The sequence below is a fragment of the Oncorhynchus nerka genome, linkage group LG24 (assembly GCF_034236695.1).
Source record: "Oncorhynchus nerka isolate Pitt River linkage group LG24, Oner_Uvic_2.0, whole genome shotgun sequence".
Classification (NCBI taxonomy): domain Eukaryota; kingdom Metazoa; phylum Chordata; class Actinopteri; order Salmoniformes; family Salmonidae; genus Oncorhynchus; species Oncorhynchus nerka.
In genome coordinates this window covers 97,589,041-97,614,256 of record NC_088419.1, presented here as the reverse complement: position 1 = coordinate 97,614,256, position 25,216 = coordinate 97,589,041, and the positions used below count along the sequence as shown (strand labels likewise).

General features: G+C 47.9%; 1 protein-coding gene across 5 annotated transcripts in view; it reads left to right on the top strand.

Moving 5' to 3' along the window:
* Nucleotides 1-25,216, top strand: part of LOC115123321 (ubiquitin-protein ligase E3A-like) — a 58,488-nt gene that overhangs the window by 3,083 nt on the left and 30,189 nt on the right. For 3 of the 5 annotated variants that reach the window (XM_065009371.1, XM_065009370.1, XM_065009369.1), the window contains exons 3-9: nucleotides 1,060-1,367; nucleotides 2,884-3,614; nucleotides 3,905-3,982; nucleotides 15,337-15,495; nucleotides 15,590-15,916; nucleotides 21,850-21,994; nucleotides 22,319-22,524. In XM_065009371.1, the coding sequence (XP_064865443.1) occupies nucleotides 1,060-1,367; nucleotides 2,884-3,614; nucleotides 3,905-3,982; nucleotides 15,337-15,495; nucleotides 15,590-15,916; nucleotides 21,850-21,994; nucleotides 22,319-22,524 (1,954 nt within the window). The remainder of the gene's footprint in view (nucleotides 1-1,059; nucleotides 1,368-2,883; nucleotides 3,615-3,904; nucleotides 3,983-15,336; nucleotides 15,496-15,589; nucleotides 15,917-21,849; nucleotides 21,995-22,318; nucleotides 22,525-25,216) is intronic. The other 2 variants (XM_065009373.1, XM_065009372.1) reach the window with 1 other exon arrangement.

Here is a 25,216-nt window from a genome sequence, read left to right as displayed (position 1 = left end):
TAGATATTATCATTCTGATAGATATTATCATTCATTCTGATATATAATGAGGATAGATATTATCATTCTGATATGATATTATCATTCTGATATGGATAGATATTATCATTCTGATATGACATTGTGATGTAAGGATAGATATTATCATTCTGATATGACATTGGATGTGAGGATAGATATTATCATTCTGATATATAAGGATAGATATTATCATTCTGATATGACATTGAGATAGATATATTATCATTCTGATATGACATTGTGATGTAATAGATATTATCATTCTGATATGACATTGTGATGTGAGGATAGATATTATCATTCTGATATGACATTGTGATGTGAGGATAGATATTATCATTCTGATATGACATTGTGATGTAAGGATAGATATTATCATTCTGATATGACATTCTGATATATAGGATAGATATTATCATTCTGATATGACATTGTGATGTGAGGATAGATATTATCATTCTGATATATACATTGGATAGATATTATCATTCTGATATGACATTCTGATATATAAGGATAGATATTATCATTCTGATATGACATTGTGATGTGAGGATAGATATTATCATTCTGATATATATAGATATTATCATAAGGATAGATATTATCATTCTGATATATTGTGATGTGAGGATAGATATTATCATTCTGATATGTGAGGATAGATATTATCATTCTGATATGACATTGTGATGTAAGGATAGATATTATCATTCTGACATGACGTTGTGATGTAAGGATAGATATTATCATTAGATAATATGGATCCATTTGCAACATTGGAGCCAAATCATGGGCCTGCTACATTTTCCTCCAAATGCATGCAATGCTGTGACTAACTTACGATTAGTACATTTAGCATAACTGTTGCATCGCTAGTTTATTCTGACTGTTATGATTTTTTTTTGTGCTTTTTAAATAACATTGTATCTTCTATGTGTGATTTGTTAGTCATGTGATGAGCAAGCTTCATTTTCAATGGTCATCGTACTAAAACCTTGTCACTTCCTGTTTGAATGTCACTTCCTGTTTGAACAGGAAGAGAGCGGCTGCAAAGCATCTAATTGAGTGCTACTTTGGCCAGTTAACAGAGGGCTGTGGAAATGGGGCCTGCACGAATGAGTTCTGTGCTTCGTGTCTTGGTTTTCAACCGCTGGATCACAACGCGGCGGCCATCAGAGCCCTGGAGCTCTATAAAATGAATGCCAAACTGTGTGGTCGTCACTCTGCTGCCTTCCCTGACAACAGCAGTGCCAAAGAAACCCACCCTACCTTATTGGGCGACCGTCACGGGAAGATGCCAGACCACGAAGACAACCTGTTTCCTCCTAGGGAAGACTTCAGAGGTAAACACAATACTTTGGACAGGCCCAAAATGGCACCCTGTATAGTGCACTGCCCTGTGTGACCTTTTTCCTCCAGAGAATCAAATGGTTGTTCATGTATTCATTTTGAGAGAGAATCAAATGGTTGCCCATGTATTCATTTTAGAGAGAATCAAATGGTTGCCCATGTATTCATTATAGAGAGAATCAAATGGTTGCTCATGCATTCATTTTAGAGAGAATCAAATGGTTGCCCATGTATTCATTATAGAGATAATCAAATGGTTGCTCATGCATTCATTTTAGAGAGAATCAAATGGTTGCCCATGTATTCATTATAGAGAGAATCAAATGGTTGCTCATGCATTCATTTTAGAGAGAATCAAATGGTTGCCCATGCATTCATTTTAGAGAGAATCAAATGGTTGCCCATGTATTCATTTTAGAGAGAATCAAATGGTTGCCCATGCATTCATTTTTAGAGAGAATCAAATGGTTGCCCATGTATTCATTTAGAGAGAATCAAATGGTTGCCCATGTATTCATTTAGAGAGAATCAAATGGTTGCCCATGTATTCATTTGAGAGAGAATCAAATGGTTGCTGATGCATTCATTTTAGAGAGAATCAAATGGTTGTCCATGCATTCATTTTAGAGAGAATCAAATGGTTGCCCATGTATTCATTTTAGAGAGAATCAAATGGTTGCACATGCATTCATTTTAGAGAGAATCAAATGGTTGCCCATGTATTCATTTAGAGAGAATCAAATGGTTGCCCATGTATTCATTTAGAGAGAATCAAATGGTTGCCCATGTATTCATTTGAGAGAGAATCAAATGGTTGCCCATGCATTCATTTGAGAGAGAATCAAATGGTTGCCCATGCATTCATTTGAGAGAGAATCAAATGGTTGCCCATGCATTCATTTTAGAGAGAATCAAATGGTTGCCCATGCATTCATTTGAGAGAGAATCAAATGGTTGCCCATGCATTCATTTTAGAGAGAATCAAATGGTTGCTGACGTATTCATTTTAGAGAGAATCAAATGGTTGCTGACGTATTCATTTTAGACAGAATCAAATAGTTGCTCATGTATTCATTTTAGAAAGAATCAAATGGTTGTTGACGTATTGATTTTAGAGAGAATCAAATGGTTGCTGACGTATTCATTTTAGAATCAAATGGTTGCCCATGCATTCATTTTAGAATCAAATGGTTGCCCATTTTAGAATCAAATGGTTGCTGATGTATTCATTTGAGAGAATCAAATGGTTGCCCATGTATTCATTTTAGAATCAAATGGTTGCTGACGTATTCATTTTAGAATCAAATGGTTGCCCATGCATTCATTTTAGAATCAAATGGTTGCCCATGTATTCATTTGAGAGAATCAAATGGTTGCTGATGTATTCATTTTAGAGAGAATCAAATGGTTGCCCATGTATTCATTTTAGAGAGAATCAAATGGTTGCCCATGTATTCATTTGAGAGAGAATCAAATGGTTCATTTTCCCTGTGATCTCTCTGTGTCCAGAGGTGCATTACCTGACCGAGGAGAAAGTCTATGAGATCCTGAGTATCTGTGAGGGGAAGAAGGACTACTCTCCTCTGATCCGAGTCATCGGGAGGATCTTCTCCAGCGCTGACGGGCTGGTGCAGAGCTTCAGGAAGGACAAGGAGCAGCACCCCAACACCAAGGAGCAGCACCCCAACACCAAGGAGCAGCACCCCAACACCAAGGAGCAGCACCCCAACACCAAGGAGCAGCGTAAGACCCACCAGGTCAAAGATGAGGACAAGGACGAGGACGACAAGGAGAGAACCACCGCCATGGAGCAGGAATCAGAGGCCTCGGCGTCCATGGAGGGAGCGACGGGATCGACGGAGAACAGACTGGGTCCTGTGGAGGTCTCAGTGGACATAGAAGCTGTGAGGAGAGTGTACGACAGACTCCTCTCCAACGAGAAGATGGAATCAGCCTTCCTCAACGCCCTGGTCTACCTAACTCCCAACGTAGAGCTGGATCTAACCTATCTAGACGTGTACGACACCAACCCAGACTACCTAAACATCTTCATCATCGTGATGGAGAACAGCAGCCTCCACAGCCCAGAGTACCTGGAGATGGCCATGCCTCTGTTCTGTAAGTGTATGAGTAAACTCCCTCTGCCTGCCCTGGCCAAGCTGACGCGCCTGTGGTCTCAGTACAGTGTAGAGCGCATCAGACGTATGATGGAGACCTTTCAGCAGCTCATCACCTACACGGTAACGTGACATTCTTTACCTGATTTTAAGCTTCTTTTTTTTTTTTTTCATTCATGTTCACAGTCGACCAGACTGAATTGTACAGAATGCACAGTTCCATGCTCAATATTCTCTATTCATTTTGTCATTGTCTACCTACCTAGAGTTTGATTCCTCTGTAATGAATAGTGCTAACTCAATCTAAACCAGAAGTGATTTGTCACATGCACAGGATACAGCAGGTGTAAACAGTACAGTGAAACGCTTAGCTGTTATACACATGTTTAAATGTATTATTCTCATTTATTAAGGTAATCAGCAACGAGTACGACAGCGACAGTCTGGTCAACGACGATGAGTGTGTGGTGGCTGCAGCCAAGTGTCTGAAGGTACTGATCTGTTCTGAAACTGATCTGATCTGAAACTGATCTGATCTGAAACTGATCTGAAACTGTTCTGATCTGAAACTGATCTGAAACTGTTCTGATCTGAAACTGATCTGATCTGAAACTGATCTGAAACTGATCTGAAACTGTTCTGATCTGAAACTGTTCTGATAGTAGAACCAAGGTCCGTTAGCAATACCTAGGAGTAGAACCAAGGTCCGTTAGCAATACCTAGGAGTAGAACCAAGGTCTGTTAGCAATACCTAGGAGTAGAACCAAGGTCCATTAGCATTATCTCGGAGTAGAACCAAGTTCCATTAGCATTATCTCGGAGTAGAACCAAGGCTGGGAGCAGAAGACTCTCGCCCCACAGCTATGGAACGACTTGCCCTGTCAGGTAAGAGGTACAGACACAGTCAAGGTTTTAACAATGATGTTACTGTCCTTTTAATGAAAGATTTCTGTATTTTTTAAATATTTTTTTGTAGACTTTTAAAAAATTTGATTTAATTTGTATTTTCAAACAATAACAACCATACAAGAGACTACCACATCAATGACATCACACCTGCTCAGACCCACATGTTCTCACTGCTACCGCGCACATCAATGACATCACACCTGCTCAGACCCACATGTTCTCACTGCTACCGCGCACATCAATGACATCACACCTGCCCAGACCCACATGTTCTCACTGCTACCGCGCACATCAATGACATCACACCTGCTCAGACCCACATGTTCTCACTGCTACCGCGCACATCAATGACATCACACCTGCTCAGACCCACATGTTCTCACTGCTACCGCGCACATCAATGACATCACACCTGCTCAGACTCCACATGTTCTCACTGCTACCGCGCACATCAATGACATCACACCTGCTCAGACCCACATGTTCTCACTGCTACCGCGCACATCAATGACATCACACCTGCTCAGACCCACATGTTCTCACTGCTACCGCGCACATCAATGACATCACACCTGCTCAGACCCACATGTTCTCACTGCTACCGCGCACATCAATGACATCACACCTGCTCAGACCCACATGTTCTCACTGCTACCGCGCACATCAATGACATCACACCTGCTCAGACCCACATGTTCTCACTGCTACCGCGCACATCAATGACATCACACCTGCTCAGACCCACATGTTCTCACTGCTACCGCGCACATCAATGACATCACACCTGCTCAGACCCACATGTTCTCACTGCTACCGCGCACATCAATGACATCACACCTGCTCAGACTCCACATGTTCTCACTGCTACCGCGCACATCAATGACATCACACCTGCCCAGACCCACATGTTCTCACTGCTACCGCGCACATCAATGACATCACACCTGCTCAGACCCACATGTTCTCACTGCTACCGCGCACATCAATGACATCACACCTGCTCAGACCCACATGTTCTCACTGCTACCGCGCATCAATGACATCACACCTGCTCAGACCCACATGTTCTCACTGCTACCGCGCACATCAATGACATCACACCTGCTCAGACCCACATGTTCTCACTGCTACCGCGCACATCAATGACATCACACCTGCTCAGACCCACATGTTCTCACTGCTACCGCGCACATCAATGACATCACACCTGCCCAGACCCACATGTTCTCACTGCTACCGCGCACATCAATGACATCACACCTGCTCAGACCCACATGTTCTCACTGCTACCGCCTCTACATCAATGACATCACACCTGCTCAGACCCACATGTTCTCACTGCTACCGCGCACATCAATGACATCACACCTGCTCAGACCCACATGTTCTCACTGCTACCGCGCACATCAATGACATCACACCTGCCCAGACCCACATGTTCTCACTGCTACCGCGCACATCAATGACATCACACCTGCTCAGACCCACATGTTCTCACTGCTACCGCGCACATCAATGACATCACACCTGCTCAGACCCACATGTTCTCACTGCTACCGCGCACATCAATGACATCACACCTGCCCAGACCCACATGTTCTCACTGCTACCGCGCACATCAATGACATCACACCTGCCCAGACCCACATGTTCTCCACTGCTACCGCGCACATCAATGACATCACACCTGCTCAGACCCACATGTTCTCACTGCTACCGCGCACATCAATGACATCACACCTGCTCAGACCCACATGTTCTCACTGCTACCGCGCACATCAATGACATCACACCTGCTCAGACCCACATGTTCTCACTGCTACCGCGCACATCAATGACATCACACCTGCCCAGACCCACATGTTCTCACTGCTACCGCGCACATCAATGACATCACACCTGCTCAGACCCACATGTTCTCACTGCTACCACGCACATCAATGACATCACACCTGCTCAGACCCACATGTTCTCACTGCTACCGCACTAGCACATCAATGACATCACACCTGCCCAGACCCACATGTTCTCACTGCTACCGCGCACATCAATGACATCACACCTGCTCAGACCCACATGTTCTCACTGCTACCGCGCACATCAATGACATCACACCTGCTCAGACCCACATGTTCTCACTGCTACCGCGCACATCAATGACATCACACCTGCTCAGACCCACATGTTCTCACTGCTACCGCGCACATCAATGACATCACACCTGCCCAGACCCACATGTTCTCACTGCTACCGCGCACATCAATGACATCACACCTGCCCAGACCCACATGTTCTCACTGCTACCGCGCACATCAATGACATCACACCTGCCCAGACCCACATGTTCTCACTGCTACCACTAGCGCACATCAATGACATCACACCTGCTCAGACCCACATGTTCTCACTGCTACCGCGCACATCAATGACATCACACCTGCTCAGACCCACATGTTCTCACTGCTACCGCGCACATCAATGACATCACACCTGCTCAGACTCCACATGTTCTCACTGCTACCGCGCACATCAATGACATCACACCTGCCCAGAGTACTTTGTCAGCTCGGGGTTTGATCTTGCAACCTTTCGGTTACTAGCCCAACGCTCTACCCGCTAGGCTACCTGCCTCTAACCACTAGGCTACCTGCCTCTAACCACTAGGCTACCTGCCTCTAACCACTAGGCTACTTGCCTCTAACTACTAGGCTACTTGCCTCTAACCACTAGGCAACCTGCCTCTAACCACTAGGCTACGCTGCCGCCTCTACACTCTAACCACTAGGCTACGCTGCAGCCGCTATACTCTAACCACTAGCCTACGCCAGCCGCCTCTACACTCTAACCACTAGGCTATGCTGCTGCCTCCACACTCTAACCACTAGGCTACCTGCCGCCTCTACACTCTAACCACTAGGCTACCTGCCGCCTCTACACTCTAACCACTAGGCTATGCTGCTGCCTCTACACTCTAACCACTAGGCTACCCTACCTCCTCTACACTCTAACCACTAGGCTACCCTACCACCTCTACACTCTAACCACTAGGCTACCCTACCACCTCTACACTCTAACCACTAGGCTACCCTACCACCTCTACACTCTAACCACTAGGCTACCCTACCACCTCTACACTCTAACCACTAGGCTATGCTGCTGCCTCTACACTCTAACCACTAGGCTACCCTACCACCTCTACACTCTAACCACTAGGCTACCCTACCACCTCTACACTCTAACCACTAGGCTATGCTGCTGCCTCTACACTCTAACCACTAGGCTACCCTACCACCTCTACACTCTAACCACTAGGCTACCCTACCACCTCTACACTCTAACCACTAGGCTACCCTACCACCTCTACACTCTAACCACTAGGCTACCCTACCACCTCTACACTCTAACCACTAGGCTACCCTACCACCTCTACACTCTAACCACTAGGCTACCCTACCACCTCTACACTCTAACCACTAGGCTACCTGCCGCCTCTACACTCTAACCACTAGGCTACCCTACCACCTCTACACTCTAACCACTAGCCTACCCTACCACCTCTACACTCTAACCACTAGGCTACCCTGCCGCCTCTACACTCTAACCACTAGGCTACCCTACCACCTCTACACTCTAACCACTAGGCCACCCTACCACCTCTACACTCTAACCACTAGGCTACCTGCCGCCTCTACACTCTAACCACTAGGCTACCCTACCACCTCTACACTCTAACCACTAGCCTACCCTACCACCTCTACACTCTAACCACTAGGCTACCTGCCGCCTCTACACTCTAACCACTAGGCTACCCTACCACCTCTACACTCTAACCACTAGGCTACCCTACCACCTCTACACTCTAACCACTAGGCTACCCTGCCGCCTCTACACTCTAACCACTAGGCTACCCTACCACCTCTACACTCTAACCACTAGGCCACCCTACCACCTCTACACTCTAACCACTAGGCTATGCTGCTGCCTCTACACTCTAACCACTAGGCTACCCTACCACCTCTACACTCTAACCACTAGGCTACCCTACCACCTCTACACTCTAACCACTAGGCTACCCTACCACCTCTACACTCTAACCACTAGGCTACCCTACCACCTCTACACTCTAACCACTAGGCTACCCTACCACCTCTACACTCTAACCACTAGGCTACCCTACCACCTCTACACTCTAACCACTAGGCTACCCTACCACCTCTACACTCCACTAACCACTAGGCTACCTGCTGCCTCTACACTCTAACCACTAGGCTACCCTACCACCTCTACACTCTAACCACTAGCCTACCCTACCACCTCTACACTCTAACCACTAGGCTACCCTGCCGCCTCTACACTCTAACCACTAGGCTACCCTACCACCTCTACACTCTAACCACTAGGCCACCCTACCACCTCTACACTCTAACCACTAGGCTATGCTGCTGCCTCTACACTCTAACCACTAGGCTACCCTACCACCTCTACACTCTAACCACTAGGCTACCCTACCTCCTCTACACTCTAACCACTAGGCTACCCTACCTCCTCTACACTCTAACCACTAGGCTATGCTGCTGCCTCTACACTCTAACCACTAGGCTACCTACCACCTCTACACTCTAACCACTAGGCTACCCTACCACCTCTACACTCTAACCACTAGGCTATGCTGCTCACTGCTACCGCGCACATCAATGACATCACACCTGCCCAGAGTACTTTGTCAGCTCGGGGTTTGATCTTGCAACCTTTCGGTTACCCTAGCCCAACACTCTAACCACGCTAGGCTACCTGCACTCTAACCACTAGGCTACCTGCCTCTAACCAACCACTAGGCTACCTGCCTCTAACCACTAGGCTACTTGCCTCTAACTAACCACTAGGCTACTTGCCTCTAACCAACCACTAGGCTACCCTGCCACCTCTACACTCTAACCACTAGGCTACCTGCCACCTCTACACTCTAACCACTAGGCTACCCTGCCACCTCTACACTCTAACCACTAGGCTACCCAGCCACCTCTACACTCTAACCACTAGGCTATGCTGCTGCCTCTACACTCTAACCACTAGGCTACCTGCCGCCTCTACACTCTAACCACTAGGCTACCCTGCCGCCTCTACACTCTAACCACTAGGCTACCTGCCGCCTCTACACTCTAACCACTAGGCTATGCTGCTGCCTCTACACTCTAACCACTAGGCTACCCTACCACCTCTACACTCTAACCACTAGGCTACCCTACCAACTCTACACTCTAACCACTAGGCTACCCTACCACCTCTACACTCTAACCACTAGGCTACCCTACCACCTCTACACTCTAACCACTAGGCTACCCTACCACCTCTACACTCTAACCACTAGGCTATGCTGCTGCCTCTACACTCTAACCACTAGGCTACCCTACCACCTCTACACTCTAACCACTAGGCTACCCTACCACCTCTACACTCTAACCACTAGGCTATGCTGCTGCCTCTACACTCTAACCACTAGGCTATGCTGCCACCTCTACACTCTAACCACTAGGCTATGCTGCTGCCTCTACACTCTAACCACTAGGCTATGCTGCCGCCTCTACACTCTAACCACTAGGCTACCCTACCACCTCTACACTCTAACCACTAGGCTATGCTGCCACCTCTACACTCTAACCACTAGGCTATGCTGCCGCCTCTACACTCTAACCACTAGGCTATGCTGCCGCCTCTACACTCTAACCACTAGGCTACCTGCCACCTCTACACTCTAACCACTAGGCTACCCTACCACCTCTACACTCTAACCACTAGGCTACCCTACCACCTCTACACTCTAACCACTAGGCTACCCTGCCGCCTCTACACTCTAACCACTAGGCTACCCTACCACCTCTACACTCTAACCACTAGGCTACCCTACCACCTCTACACTCTAACCACTAGGCTATGCTGCTGCCTCTACACTCTAACCACTAGGCTACCTACCACCTCTACACTCTAACCACTAGGCTACCCTACCACCTCTACACTCTAACCACTAGGCTATGCTGCTGCCTCTACACTCTAACCACTAGGCTACCCTACCACCTCTACACTCTAACCACTAGGCTACCCTACCACCTCTACACTCTAACCACTAGGCTATGCTGCTGCTGCACTCTAACCACTAGGCTACCCTACCACCTCTACACTCTAACCACTAGGCTACCCTACCACCTCTACACTCTAACCACTAGGCTATGCTGCTGCCTCTACACTCTAACCACTAGGCTACCCTACCACCTCTACACTCTAACCACTAGGCTACCCTACCACCTCTACACTCTAACCACTAGGCTACCCTACCACCTCTACACTCTAACCACTAGGCTATGCTGCTGCCTCTACACTCTAACCACTAGGCTACCCTACCACCTCTACACTCTAACCACTAGGCTACCCTACCACCTCTACACTCTAACCACTAGGCTACCCTACCACCTCTACACTCTAACCAACCACTAGGCTACCCTACCACCTCCACTACACTCTAACCACTAGGCTACCCTACCACCTCTACACTCTAACCACTAGGCTACCCTACCACCTCTACACTCTAACCACTAGGCTACCCTACCACCTCTACACTCTAACCACTAGGCTACCCTACCACCTCTACACTCTAACCACTAGGCTACCCTACCACCTCTACACTCTAACCACTAGGCTACCCTACCACCTCTACACTCTAACCACTAGGCTACCCTACCACCTCTACACTCTAACCACTAGGCTACCCTACCACCTCTACACTCTAACCACTAGGCTACCCTACCACCTCTACACTCTAACCACTAGGCTACGCTACCACCTCTACACTCTAACCACTAGGCTACCCTACCACCTCTACACTCTAACCACTAGGCTACCCTCTACACTCTAACCACTAGGCTAGGCCTCTACACTCTAACCTGCCCCTACCACCTCTACACTCTAACCACTAGCCTCTACACTCTAACCACTAGGCTACCCTACCACCTCTACACTCTAACCACTAGGCTACCCTACCACCTCTACACTCTAACCACTAGGCTACCCTACCACCTCTACACTCTAACCACTAGGCTACCCTGCCGCCTCTACACTCTAACCACTAGGCTACCCTACCACCTCTACACTCTAACCACTAGGCTACCCTACCACCTCTACACTCTAACCACTAGGCTATGCTGCTGCCTCTACACTCTAACCACTAGGCTACCTGCCACCTCTACACTCTAACCACTAGGCTACCCTACCACCTCTACACTCTAACCACTAGGCTACCCTACCACCTCTACACTCTAACCACTAGGCTACCCTGCCGCCTCTACACTCTAACCACTAGGCTACCCTACCACCTCTACACTCTAACCACTAGGCTACCCTACCACCTCTACACTCTAACCACTAGGCTACCCTGCCACCTCTACCTCTACACTCTAACCACCACTAGGCTACCCTACCACCTCTACACTCTAACCACTAGGCTACCCTACCACCTCTACACTCTAACCACTAGGCTATGCTGCTGCCTCTACACTCTAACCACTAGGCTACCCTACCACCTCTACACTCTAACCACTAGGCTACCCTACCACCTCTACACTCTAACCACTAGGCTATGCTGCTGCCTCTACACTCTAACCACTAGGCTACCCTACCACCTCTACACTCTAACCACTAGGCTACCCTACCACCTCTACACTCTAACCACTAGGCTACCTGCCACCTCTACACTCTAACCACTAGGCTACCCTACCACCTCTACACTCTAACCACTCTAACCACTAGGCTACCCTACCACCTCTACACTCTAACCACTAGGCTACGCTACCACCTCTACACTCTAACCACTAGGCTATGCTGCTGCCTCTACACTCTAACCACTAGGCTACCCTACCACCTCTACACTCTAACCACTAGGCTACCCTACCACCTCTACACTCTAACCACTAGGCTACCCTACCACCTCTACACTCTAACCACTAGGCTATGCTGCTGCCTCTACACTCTAACCACTAGGCTACCCTACCACCTCTACACTCTAACCACTAGGCTACCCTACCACCTCTACACTCTAACCACTAGGCTACCCTACCACCTCTACACTCTAACCACTAGGCTACCCTACCACCTCTACACTCTAACCACTAGGCTACCCTACCACCTCTACACTCTAACCACTAGGCTACCCTACCACCTCTACACTCTAACCACTAGGCTATGCTGCTGCCTCTACACTCTAACCACTAGGCTACCCTACCACCTCTACACTCTAACCACTAGGCTACCCTACCACCTCTACACTCTAACCACTAGGCTATGCTGCTGCCTCTACACTCTAACCACTAGGCTACCCTACCACCTCTACACTCTAACCACTAGGCTACCCTACCACCTCTACACTCTAACCACTAGGCTACCCTGCCGCCTCTACACTCTAACCACTAGGCTACCCTACCACCTCTACACTCTAACCACTAGGCCACCCTACCACCTCTACACTCTAACCACTAGGCTATGCTGCTGCCTCTACACTCTAACCACTAGGCTACCTGCCACCTCTACACTCTAACCACTAGGCTACCCTACCACCTCTACACTCTAACCACTAGGCTACCCTACCACCTCTACACTCTAACCACTAGGCTACCCTGCCGCCTCTACACTCTAACCACTAGGCTACCCTACCACCTCTACACTCTAACCACTAGGCTACCCTACCTCCTCTACACTCTAACCACTAGGCTATGCTGCTGCCTCTACACTCTAACCACTAGGCTACCTACCACCTCTACACTCTAACCACTAGGCTACCCTACCACCTCTACACTCTAACCACTAGGCTATGCTGCTGCCTCTACACTCTAACCACTAGGCTACCCTACCACCTCTACACTCTAACCACTAGGCTACCCTACCACCTCTACACTCTAACCACTAGGCTATGCTGCTGCCTCTACACTCTAACCACTAGGCTACCCTACCACCTCTACACTCTAACCACTAGGCTACCCTACCACCTCTACACTCTAACCACTAGGCTACCCTACCACCTCTACACTCTAACCACTAGGCTACCCTACCACCTCTACACTCTAACCACTAGGCTACCCTACCACCTCTACACTCTAACCACTAGGCTACCCTACCACCTCTACACTCTAACCACTAGGCTACGCTACCACCTCTACACTCTAACCACTAGGCTATGCTGCTGCCTCTACACTCTAACCACTAGGCTACCCTACCGCCTCTACACTCTAACCACTAGGCTACCCTACCACCTCTACACTCTAACCACTAGGCTATGCTGCTGCCTCTACACTCTAACCACTAGGCTACCCTACCACCTCTACACTCTAACCACTAGGCTACCCTACCACCTCTACACTCTAACCACTAGGCTACCCTACCACCTCTACACTCTAACCACTAGGCTACCCTGCCGCCTCTACACTCTAACCACTAGGCTACCCTACCACCTCTACACTCTAACCACTAGGCTACCCTACCACCTCTACACTCTAACCACTAGGCTATGCTGCTGCCTCTACACTCTAACCACTAGGCTACCCTACCACCTCTACACTCTAACCACTAGGCTACCCTACCTCCTCTACACTCTAACCACTAGGCTACCTACCACCTCTACACTCTAACCACTAGGCTACCCTACCACCTCTACACTCTAACCACTAGGCTATGCTGCTGCCTCTACACTCTAACCACTAGGCTACCCTACCACCTCTACACTCTAACCACTAGGCTACGCTACCACCTCTACACTCTAACCACTAGGCTACCCTACCACCTCTACACTCTAACCACTAGGCTACCCTACCACCTCTACACTCTAACCACTAGGCTACCCTACCACCTCTACACTCTAACCACTAGGCTACCCTACCACCTCTACACTCTAACCACTAGGCTACCCTACCACCTCTACACTCTAACCACTAGGCTACCCTACCACCTCTACACTCTAACCACTAGGCTACCTGCCGCCTCTACACTCTAACCACTAGGCTACCTGCCACCTCTACACTCTAACCACTAGGCTACCCTACCACCTCTACACTCTAACCACTAGGCTACGCTGCCACCTCTACACTCTAACCACTAGGCTATGCTGCTGCCTCTACACTCTAACCACTAGGCTACCCTGCCTCCTCTACACTCTAACCACTAGGCTACCCTACCACCTCTACACTCTAACCACTAGGCTACCCTACCACCTCTACACTCTAACCACTAGGCTACCCTACCACCTCTACACTCTAACCACTAGGCTATGCTGCCACCTCTACACTCTAACCACTAGGCTATGCTGCCGCCTCTACACTCTAACCACTAGGCTATGCTGCCGCCTCTACACTCTAACCACTAGGCTACCTGCCACCTCTACACTCTAACCACTAGGCTACCTGCCACCTCTACACTCTAACCACTAGGCTATGCTGCCGCCTCTACACTCTAACCACTAGGCTACCCTACCACCTCTACACTCTAACCACTAGGCTACCCTACCACCTCTACACTCTAACCACTAGGCTACCTGCCACCTCTACACTCTAACCACTAGGCTACCCTACCACCTCTACACTCTAACCACTAGGCTATGCTGCCACCTCTACACTCTAACCACTAGGCTATGCTGCTGCCTCTACACTCTAACCACTAGGCTATGCTGCCACCTCTACACTCTAACCACTAGGCTACCCTGCTGCCTCTACACTCTAACCACTAGGCTATGCTGCTGCACGCGTAGTGATGGAGGATCATTTGCTTTCCAGTTTTTTTCAAAATCATTGACGAGAAAAGTGTGAGCCACCCGATTGGGTATCTGTCTTGAAAAAAAAAAAAATCTTGTTTTACTGTAAAGCGTTTTAATGCATGTTAAATAAAGTTTGATTTGTTTTTGAAGCTGGTGTTCTACGCCAACGTCCTGGGAGGAGACCTGGATACGGGTCACAATGAGGAGGAGGAGGAGCCTGCATCAGAGTCCAGCGAGCTCACCCTGCAGGAGCTCCTGGGGGAGGAGAGGAGTAACAAGAAGGGGCCCCGGGTCGACCCTTTGGAGAAGGTGAGACGACCTCAATGGAAATACATTGTTCTGGTTTCTGTGTTATCCACAATGTTTTAAATACAATATATTTCAAATCAAATCAATTGAAAAGGAGCTGGGCGTCAGGACCCTGGACTGCAGACGACCCCTCATCCCCTTCGAGGAGTTTGTCAACGAGCCGTTGAACGATGTTCTAGAGATGGACAAGGACTTCACCTTCTTCAAGGTGGACTCGGAGAGTAAGTTCTCCTTCCAGAGCTGTCCCTTCATCCTCAACGCCTGCACCAAGAGCCTGGGACTGTACTACGACAACCGCATCAGCATGTACAGCGAGAGGAGGATCACAGCGCTCTACAGCCTGGTACAAGGACAGCAGCTCAACCCATACCTCAGGCTCAAAGTACGACGAGACCACATCATCGACGACGCCCTCGTCAGGGTGAGTCACACACACACACACACGCACACACACACTTGTTGGTGTAATGTCGAAGGGGAACTGCACCTGCTGATTTGGCCTCGTTTTTTTTGTTGGGGGGCCTTGCTCCTTATTACGCGGCCATGACGGAAGCCAAAACGCGAGTTGGCTTGGGGGTGTGGTTTGATGTGGGTGTGTCCTTGCCACCACCAAGACACACCCCATCTGTCAGAACCTAGTCCGCAGCGGTTTCCTCTCCACTCAGTCACAACAAACCTCCTGCAGGTTGAGTTCAGTAACTACAGGCAGATGTACGGTGAGATGCCAGAGATCCAGTAGTGTACCCCCTCTAGCACCAGGGTTCAGAGTTCACTAACTACAGGCAGATGTACGGTGAAATGCCAGAGATCCAGTAGTGTACCCCCTCTAGCACCAGGGTTCAGAGTTCAGTAACTACAGGCAGATGCACGGTGAGATGCCAGAGATCCAGTAGTGTACCCCCTCTAGCACCAGGGTTCAGAGTTCAGTAACTACAGGCAGATGCACGGTGAGATGCCAGAGATCCAGTAGTGTACCCCCTCTAGCACCAGGGTTCAGAGTTCACTAACTACAGGCAGATGCACGGTGAAATGCCAGAGATCCAGTAGTGTACCCCCTCTAGCACCAGGGTTCAGAGTTCACTAACTACAGGCAGATGCACGGTGAAATGCCAGAGATCCAGTAGTGTACCCCCTCTAGCACCAGGGTTCAGAGTTCACTAACTACAGGCAGATGCACGGTGAAATGCCAGAGATCCAGTAGTGTACCCCCTCTAGCACCAGGGTTCAGAGTTCACTAACTACAGGCAGATGTACGGTGAGATGCCAGAGATCCAGTAGTGTACCCCCTCTAGCACCAGGGTTCAGAGTTCAGTAACTACAGGCAGATGCACGGTGAGATGCCAGAGATCCAGTAGTGTACCCCCTCTAGCACCAGGGTTCAGAGTTCAGTAACTACAGGCAGATGCACGGTGAGATGCCAGAGATCCAGTAGTGTACCCCCTCTAGCACCAGGGTTCAGAGTTCAGTAACTACAGGCAGATGTACGGTGAGATGCCAGAGATCCAGTAGTGTACCCCCTCTAGCACCAGGGTTCAGAGTTCACTAACTACAGGCAGATGCACGGTGAGATGCCAGAGATCCAGTAGTGTACCCCCTCTAGCACCAGGGTTCAGAGTTCAGTAACTACAGGCAGATGCACGGTGAAATGCCAGAGATCCAGTAGTGTACCCCCTCTAGCACCAGGGTTCAGAGTTCACTAACTACAGGCAGATGTACGGTGAGATGCCAGAGATCCAGTAGTGTACCCCCTCTAGCACCAGGGTTCAGAGTTCAGTAACTACAGGCAGATGCACGGTGAAATGCCAGAGATCCAGTAGTGTACCCCCTCTAGCACCAGGGTTCAGAGTTCAGTAACTACAGGCAGATGTACGGTGAGATGCCAGAGATCCAGTAGTGTACCCCCTCTAGCACCAGGGTTCAGAGTTCAGTAACTACAGGCAGATGTACGGTGAGATGCCAGAGATCCAGTAGTGTACCCCCTCTAGCACCAGGGTTCAGAGTTCACTAACTACAGGCAGATGTACGGTGAGATGCCAGAGATCCAGTAGTGTACCCCCTCTAGCACCAGGGTTCAGAGTTCAGTAACTACAGGCAGATGTACGGTGAGATGCCAGAGATCCAGTAGTGTACCCCCTCTAGCACCAGGGTTCAGAGTTCAGTAACTACAGGCAGATGCACGGTGAGATGCCAGAGATCCAGTAGTGTACCCCCTCTAGCACCGGGGTTCAGAGTTCACTAACTACAGGCAGATGTACGGTGAGATGCCAGAGATCCAGTAGTGTACCCCCTCTAGCACCAGGGTTCAGAGTTCACTAACTACAGGCAGATGTACGGTGAGATGCCAGAGGAAGTGTTGAATTGGTCCGTCGTCTACAGAGTCATATGAGAAGAATTCCCTAAATGTATGTAGATATTATAAACTAAGTGTTTTGATAATGTAGGGTCCATGTAGAATAAACCATCCTTTACATAAAACCATAGAAGAAGTGTCAGTATCAAGCCTGTCTGTCAGAGTAAACCTCCCCATATTGACTGATCCTGGTCCAGAATACACAGGGTTTCTCCCTCCCCATATTGACTGATCCTGGTCCAGAATACACAGGGTTTCTCACTCCTCATATTGACTGATCCTGGTCCAGAATACACAGGGTTTCTCCCTCTTCATATTGACTGATCCTGGTCCAGAATATACAGGGTTCCTCCCTCCCCATATTGACTGATACCTGATCCTGGTCCAGAATACACAGGGTTTCTCACTCCTCATATTGACTGATACCTGATCCTGGTCCAGAATATACAGGGTTTCTCCCTCCCCATATTGACTGATCCTGGTCCAGAATACACAGGGTTTCTCCCTCCCCATATTGACTGATCCTGGTCCAGAATACACAGGGTTTCTCCCTCCCATATTGACTGATCCTGGTTCAGAATACACAGGGTTTCTCCCTCCCATATTGACTGATGCTGGTCCAGAATACACAGGGTTTCTCACTCCCCATATTGACTGATGCTGGTCCAGAATACACAGGGTTTCTCACTCCCCATATTGACTGATGCTGGTCCAGAATACACAGGGTTTCTCCCTCCCATATTGACTGATGCTGGTCCAGAATACACAGGGTTTCTTCCTCCTCATATTGACTGATACCTGATCCTGGTCCAGAATACACAGGGTTTCTCCCTCCCATATTGACTGATGCTGGTCCAGAATACACAGGGTTTCTCCCTCCTCATATTGATCCTGGTCCAGAATACACAGGGTTTCTCACTCCCCATATTGACTGATCCTGGTCCAGAATACACAGGGTTTCTCCCTCCTCATATTGACTGATCCTGGTCCAGAATACACAGGGTTTCTCACTCCTCATATTGACTGATCCTGGTCCAGAATACACAGGGTTTCTCCCTCCTCATATTGACTGATCCTGGTCCAGAATACACAAGGTTTCTCCCTCCTCATATTGACTGATCCGGGTCCAGAATACACAGGGTTTCTCCCTCCCCATATTGACTGATCCTGGTCCAGAATACATAGGGTTTCTCCCTCCTCATATTGACTGATCCTGGTCCAGAATACACAGGGTTTCTCCCTCCCATATTGACTGATACCTGATCCTGGTCCAGAATACACAGGGTTTCTCCCTCTTCATATTGACTGATACCTGATCCTGGTCCAGAATACACAGGGTTCCTCCCTCCCCATATTGACTGATCCTGGTTCAGAATACACAGGGTTCCTCCCTGGACTATAACAGGACATAATGAGGACTACATGTCTCTCTGCTGATAGGACTATAACAGGATATAATGAGGACTACATGTCTCTCTGCTGATAGGACTATAACAGAACATAATGAGGACTACATGTCTCTCTGCAATAGGACTATAACAGGATATAATGAGGACTACATGTCTCTCTGCTGATAGGACTACAACAGGATATAATGAGGACTACATGTCTCTCTGCTGATGGGACTATAACAGGATATAATGAGGACTACATGTCTCTCTGCTGATAGGAATATAACAGGACATAATGAGGACTACATGTCTCTCTGCTGATAGGAATATAACAGGATATAATGAGGACTACATGTCTCTCTGCTGATAGGACTATAACAGGATATAATGAGGACTACATGTCTCTCTGCTGATAGGACTATAACAGGATATAATGAGGACGACATGAAATACTGTACCTTCGTAGGATTCAGACCCATTGACGTAGGATTCAGACCCATTGACGTAGGATTCAGACCCATTGACGTAGGATTCAGACCCATTGACGTAGGATTCAGACCCATTGACGTAGGATTCAGACCCATTGACTAGCATTCAGACCCATTGACGTAGGATTCAGACCCATTGACGTAGGATTCAGACCCATTGACGTAGGATTCAGACCCATTGACGTAGGATTCAGACCCATTGACGTAGGATTCAGACCCATTGACGTAGGATTCAGACCCATTGACGTAGGATTCAGACCCATTGACTAGCATTCAGACCCATTGACGTAGGATTCAGACCCATTGACGTTTTCCACATTTTGTTAGTTTAGAGCCTTATTCTAAATTTGATTAAATCATTATTTCCCCCTGATCAATCTACACACATTACCCCAAAATGACAAAGCAAAACCCGTGTTTTAGACATTTTTGGTAATTTATTATCACATTTCCATAAATATTCAGACCCTTTACCAAGTACTTTGTTGAAGCACCTTTGGCAGCAATTACATTTAATTATTATTAATTACAATTATTCTCCCATCCTTCTCTGCAGATCCTCTCAAACCCTGTCAGGTTGGATTGGGACAGCTATTTGCTTCACAGCTATTTTTAAATCAAAATCAAATTTTATTTGTCACATACACATGGTTAGCAGAGTGTAGCGAGTGCAGCGAAATGCTTGTGCTTCTAGATCCGACCATGAAGTAATATCTAACAAGTAATCTAACAATTCCCCAACAACTACCTAATACACACAAATCTAAAGGGGTGAATGAGAATATGTACATATAAATATATGGATGAGCCTTAGGAAGTGCAACATAGCCAATATCCCACTGTATCTACAATAGGAGCTGAGTTTTAAAAAACTACAAGACTCAGATTTCCCACTTCCTGGTTGGATTTTTCTCAGGTTTTCGCCTGCCATCAGTTCTGTTATACTCACAGACATCATTAAAACAGTTTTAGAAACTTGAGTGTTTTCTATCCAATACTACTAATATGCATATATTAGCATCTGGGACAGAGTAGCAGGCAGTTTACTCTGGGCACCTTATTCATCCAAGCTACTCAATACTGCCCCCCTGTCACCAAGAAGTTAAGCACATAGTCTGCATCTCCTCAGTTGCAACACTCACTTCTGAGTTCCAAACTGCCTCTGGAATCAAACGTCAGCACAAGAACTGTTCAGTGCGAGCTTCATGAAATGGGTTTCCATGGCCAAGCAGCCGCACACAAACCAAAGATCACCGTGTGCAAATGCCATGCATCAGCTGGAGTGGTGTAAAGCTCGCCACCATTGGACTCTGGAGCAGTGGAAAAGCGTTCTCTGGAGTGATGAATCACGCTTCACCATCTGGCAGTCCGATGGAAGAATCTGGGTTTGAGGGATGCCGGGAGAACGCTACCTGCCCGAATGCACAGTGCCAACTGTAAAGTTTGGTGGAGGAGGAATAATGGTCTGGGGCTGTTTTTCATCGTTTGGACTAGGCCTCCCAGTGAAGGGAAATCTTAACACTACAGCATACAATTGCATTCTAGACGATTCTGTGCTTCCAACTTTGTGGCAACAGTTTGGGGAAGGCGCGTTCCTGTTTCAGCATGACAATGCCCCTGTGCACAAAGCGAGGTTCAAAAAAGAAATGGTTTGTCGAGATCGGTGTGGAAGAACTTGACTGGCCTGTTCAGAACCCTGACCTCATCGAACTCCTTTGGGGTGAATTGGAACGCCGACTGCGAGCCAGGACTAATCGCCCAACATCAGTGCCCGACCTCACTAATGCTCTTGTGGCTGAATGGAAGGAAGTCCCCTTAGCAATGTTCCAACATCTAGTGGAAAGCCTTCCCAGAAGAGTGGAGGCTGTTATAGCAGCAATGTTCCAACATCTAGTGGAAAGCCTTCCCAGAAGAGTGGAGGCTGTTATAGCTGTAAAGGGGGACCAACTCCATATTAATGCCTTCCCAGAATAATGGAGGCTGTTATAGCTGTAAAGGGGGGACCAACTCTATATTAATGCCCATGATTTTGGGATGAGATGTTGGACGAGCAGGTGTTCCACATACATTTGGTCATGTGGTGTATCTTGCTGTTTCTCCTAACCTGGTTTTCTGCGTCCTACAGTTGGAGATGATCGCCATGGAGAACCCAGCGGACCTGAGGAAGCAGCTGTTTGTAGAGTTTGAAGGAGAGCAGGGCGTCGACGAGGGAGGAGTGTCTAAAGAGTTTTTCCAGCTCGTCCTCGAGGAGATGTTCAATCCTGATATTGGTAAGATGTTCTTCTACTTTAACATTTTTGAAGATTAGGACAAAACATGTTTACGACACGTCTCACTGAGGTGTTTATTAGTATTATTTATTCATCAGCAAACGGTCCAACTGTCCTCATGGTGTTTTTATTTTTATTTATTTTTTTAGACAGTCACTGTAATATAGATTTTAATGGGTCCCTGGATAGACAGACGGAGAAGAGAGGAGAGGAGAGGAGAGGGGAGGAGAGAGAGGAGAGACCGTAGCAAGTGTTACTGAGTGGACAATTTGTGGCTACATAAATAAAAACTAATGAATGAATGAAATGTGTTCCTTCCTTCAGGCATGTTTACGTACGACGAGTCCACCAAGCTGTTCTGGTTCAACCCGCCCTCTCTGGAGAACGAGGCCCAGTTCACCCTGATAGGCATCGTCTTGGGCCTGGCCATCTACAACAACTGTATCCTGGATGTTCACTTTCCCATGGTGGTCTACAGGAAACTGATGGGGAAGAAAGGCACCTATCTGGACCTGACAGACTCACACCCGGTACTGGAACATATTTCAACGTGTTTCAATGTGATTTGTAATGTCGTGTTTAAACCTGTTACGATATAGTAAGTAGGCTTTGTGCCAGAACGTCTTCCGAGCTTCTCTAACAGTGGTGGAAATGGTGCCCAACTATTTGAGTAAAGGTTAAAAAAAAATACCTTCATAGAAAATGACTCGAGTAAAAGTCACCCAGTAAAACTTTACTTGAGTAAAAGAATTTGGTTTAAACTATACTTAAGTATTAAAAGCAAATCATTTCAAATTCCTTATATTAAGCATACCAGATGGCACCATTTTATTTGATTTATTTATGGAAAGCCACGGGCACACTCCCAACATTCGGACATAATTTAGAAAGGAAGCATGTGTGTTTAGTGAGTCCTCCAGATCAGAGGCAGTAGGGATGACCAGGGATGTTCTCTGTTTAGTGAGTCCTCCAGATCAGAGGCAGTAGGGATGACCAGGGATGTTCTCTGTTTAGTGAGTCCTCCAGATCAGAGGCAGTAGGGATGACCAGGGATGTTCTCTGTTTAGTGAGTCCTCCAGATCAGAGACAGTAGGGATGACCAGGGATGTTCTCTGTTTAGTGAGTCCTCCAGATCAGAGGCAGTAGAGATGACCAGGGATATTCTCTGTTTAGTTATTCCTCCAGATCAGAGGCAGTAGGGATGACCAGGGATGTTCTCTGTTTAGTGAGTCCTCCAGATCAGAGGCAGTAGTGATGACCAGGGATGTTCTCTGTTTAGTGAGTCCTCCAGATCAGAGGCAGTAGGGATGTTCTCTGTTTGGTGAGTCCTCCACATCAGAGGCAGTAGGGACGACCAGGGATGTTCTCTGTTTAGTGAGTCCTCCACATCAGAGGCAGTAGGGACGACCAGGGATGTTCTCTGTTTAGTGAGTCCTCCAGATCAGAGGTAGTAGGGATGACCAGGGATGTTCTCTGTTTAGTGAGTCCTCCAGATCAGAGGCAGTAGGGATGTTCTCTGTTTGGTGAGTCCTCCACATCAGAGGCAGTAGGGACGACCAGGGATGTTCTCTGTTTAGTGAGTCCTCCACATCAGAGGCAGTAGGGATGACCAGGGATGTTCTCTGTTTAGTGAGTCCTCCAGATCAGAGGTAGTAGGGATGACCAGGGATGTTCTCTGTTTAGTGAGTCCTCCAGATCAGAGGCAGTAGGGATGACCAGGGATGTTCTCTGTTTAGTGAGTCCTCCAGATCAGAGGCAGTAGGGATGACCAGGGATGTTCTCTGTTTAGTGAGTCCACCAGATCAGAGGCAGTAGGGATAACCAGGGATGTTCTCTGTTTAGTGAGTCCTCCAGATCAGAGGCAGTAGGGATAACCAGGGATATTCTCTGTTTAGTGAGTCCTCCAGATCAGAGGCAGTAGGGATGACCAGGGATATTCTCTGTTTAGTGAGTCCTCCAGATCAGAGGCAGTAGGGATGACCAGGGATGTTCTCTGTTTATGAGTCCTCCACATCAGAGGAAAGTAGGGATGACCAGGGATGTTCTCTGTTTAGTGAGTCCTCAGATCAGAGGCAGTAGGGATGACCAGGGATGTTTCTGTTTAGTGAGTCCACCAGATCAGAGGCAGTAGGGACGACCAGGGATGTTCTCTGTTTAGTGAGTCCTCCAGATCAGAGGCAGTAGGGACAAGACAGGGATGTTCTCTGTTTATGAGTCCCCAGATCAGAGGCAGTAGGGACGACCAGGGATTTTTTTTATGAGTCCTCCACATCAGAGGCAGTTTTTTTTTAAAGGGACGACCAGGGATGTTCTCTGTTTAGTGAGTCCTCCAGATCAGAATGTAGTAGGGATGACCAATGTTCTTGTTTAGTGAGTCCTCCAATCAGAGGCAGTAGGATGTTCTCTGTTTGGATGAGTCCTCCATACATCAGAGGCAGTAGGGATTCAGGGATGTTCTCTGTTTGGTGAGTCCTCCACATCAGAGGCACTAACATGACCAGGGATGTTCTCCATTTACTTTCCAGATCAGAGGTAGTAGGGATGACCAGGGATGTTCTCTGTTTAGTGAGTCCTCAGAGGCAGGGGATGACCAGGGATGTTCTCTGTTTAGTGAGTCCTCCAGATCAGAGGCAGTAGGGATGACCAGGGATGTTCTCTGTTTAGTGAGTCCACCAGACTCTGAGGAAGGGATAACGGGATGTTCTCTGTTTAGTGAGTCCTCCAGATCAGAGGCAGTAGGGATAACCAGGGATATTCTCTGTTTAGTGAGTCCTCCAGATCAGAGTAAATAGGGATGACAGGATATTCTCTGTTTAGTGAGTCCTCAGATCAGAAATAGGCAGTAGGGATGACCAGGGATGTTCTTGTTTAGTGAGTCCTCCAGATCAGAGGCAGTAGGGATGACCAGGGATGTTTCTCTGTTTAGTGAGTCCACCAGATCAGAGGCAGTAGGGACTGACCAGGGATGTTCTCTGTTTAGTGAGTCTCCAGATCAGAGGCAGTAGGACTACCAGGGATGTTCTCTGTTTAGTGAGTCCTCCAGATCAGAGGCAGTAGGGACGACCAGGATGTTCTCTGTTTAGTGAGTCCTCCAGATCAGAGGCAGTAGGGATGACCAGGGATATTCTCTGTTTAGTGAGTCCTCCAGATCAGAGGCAGTAGGGATGACCAGGATATTCTCTGTTTAGTGAGTCCTCCACATCAGAGGCACAGGGATGACCA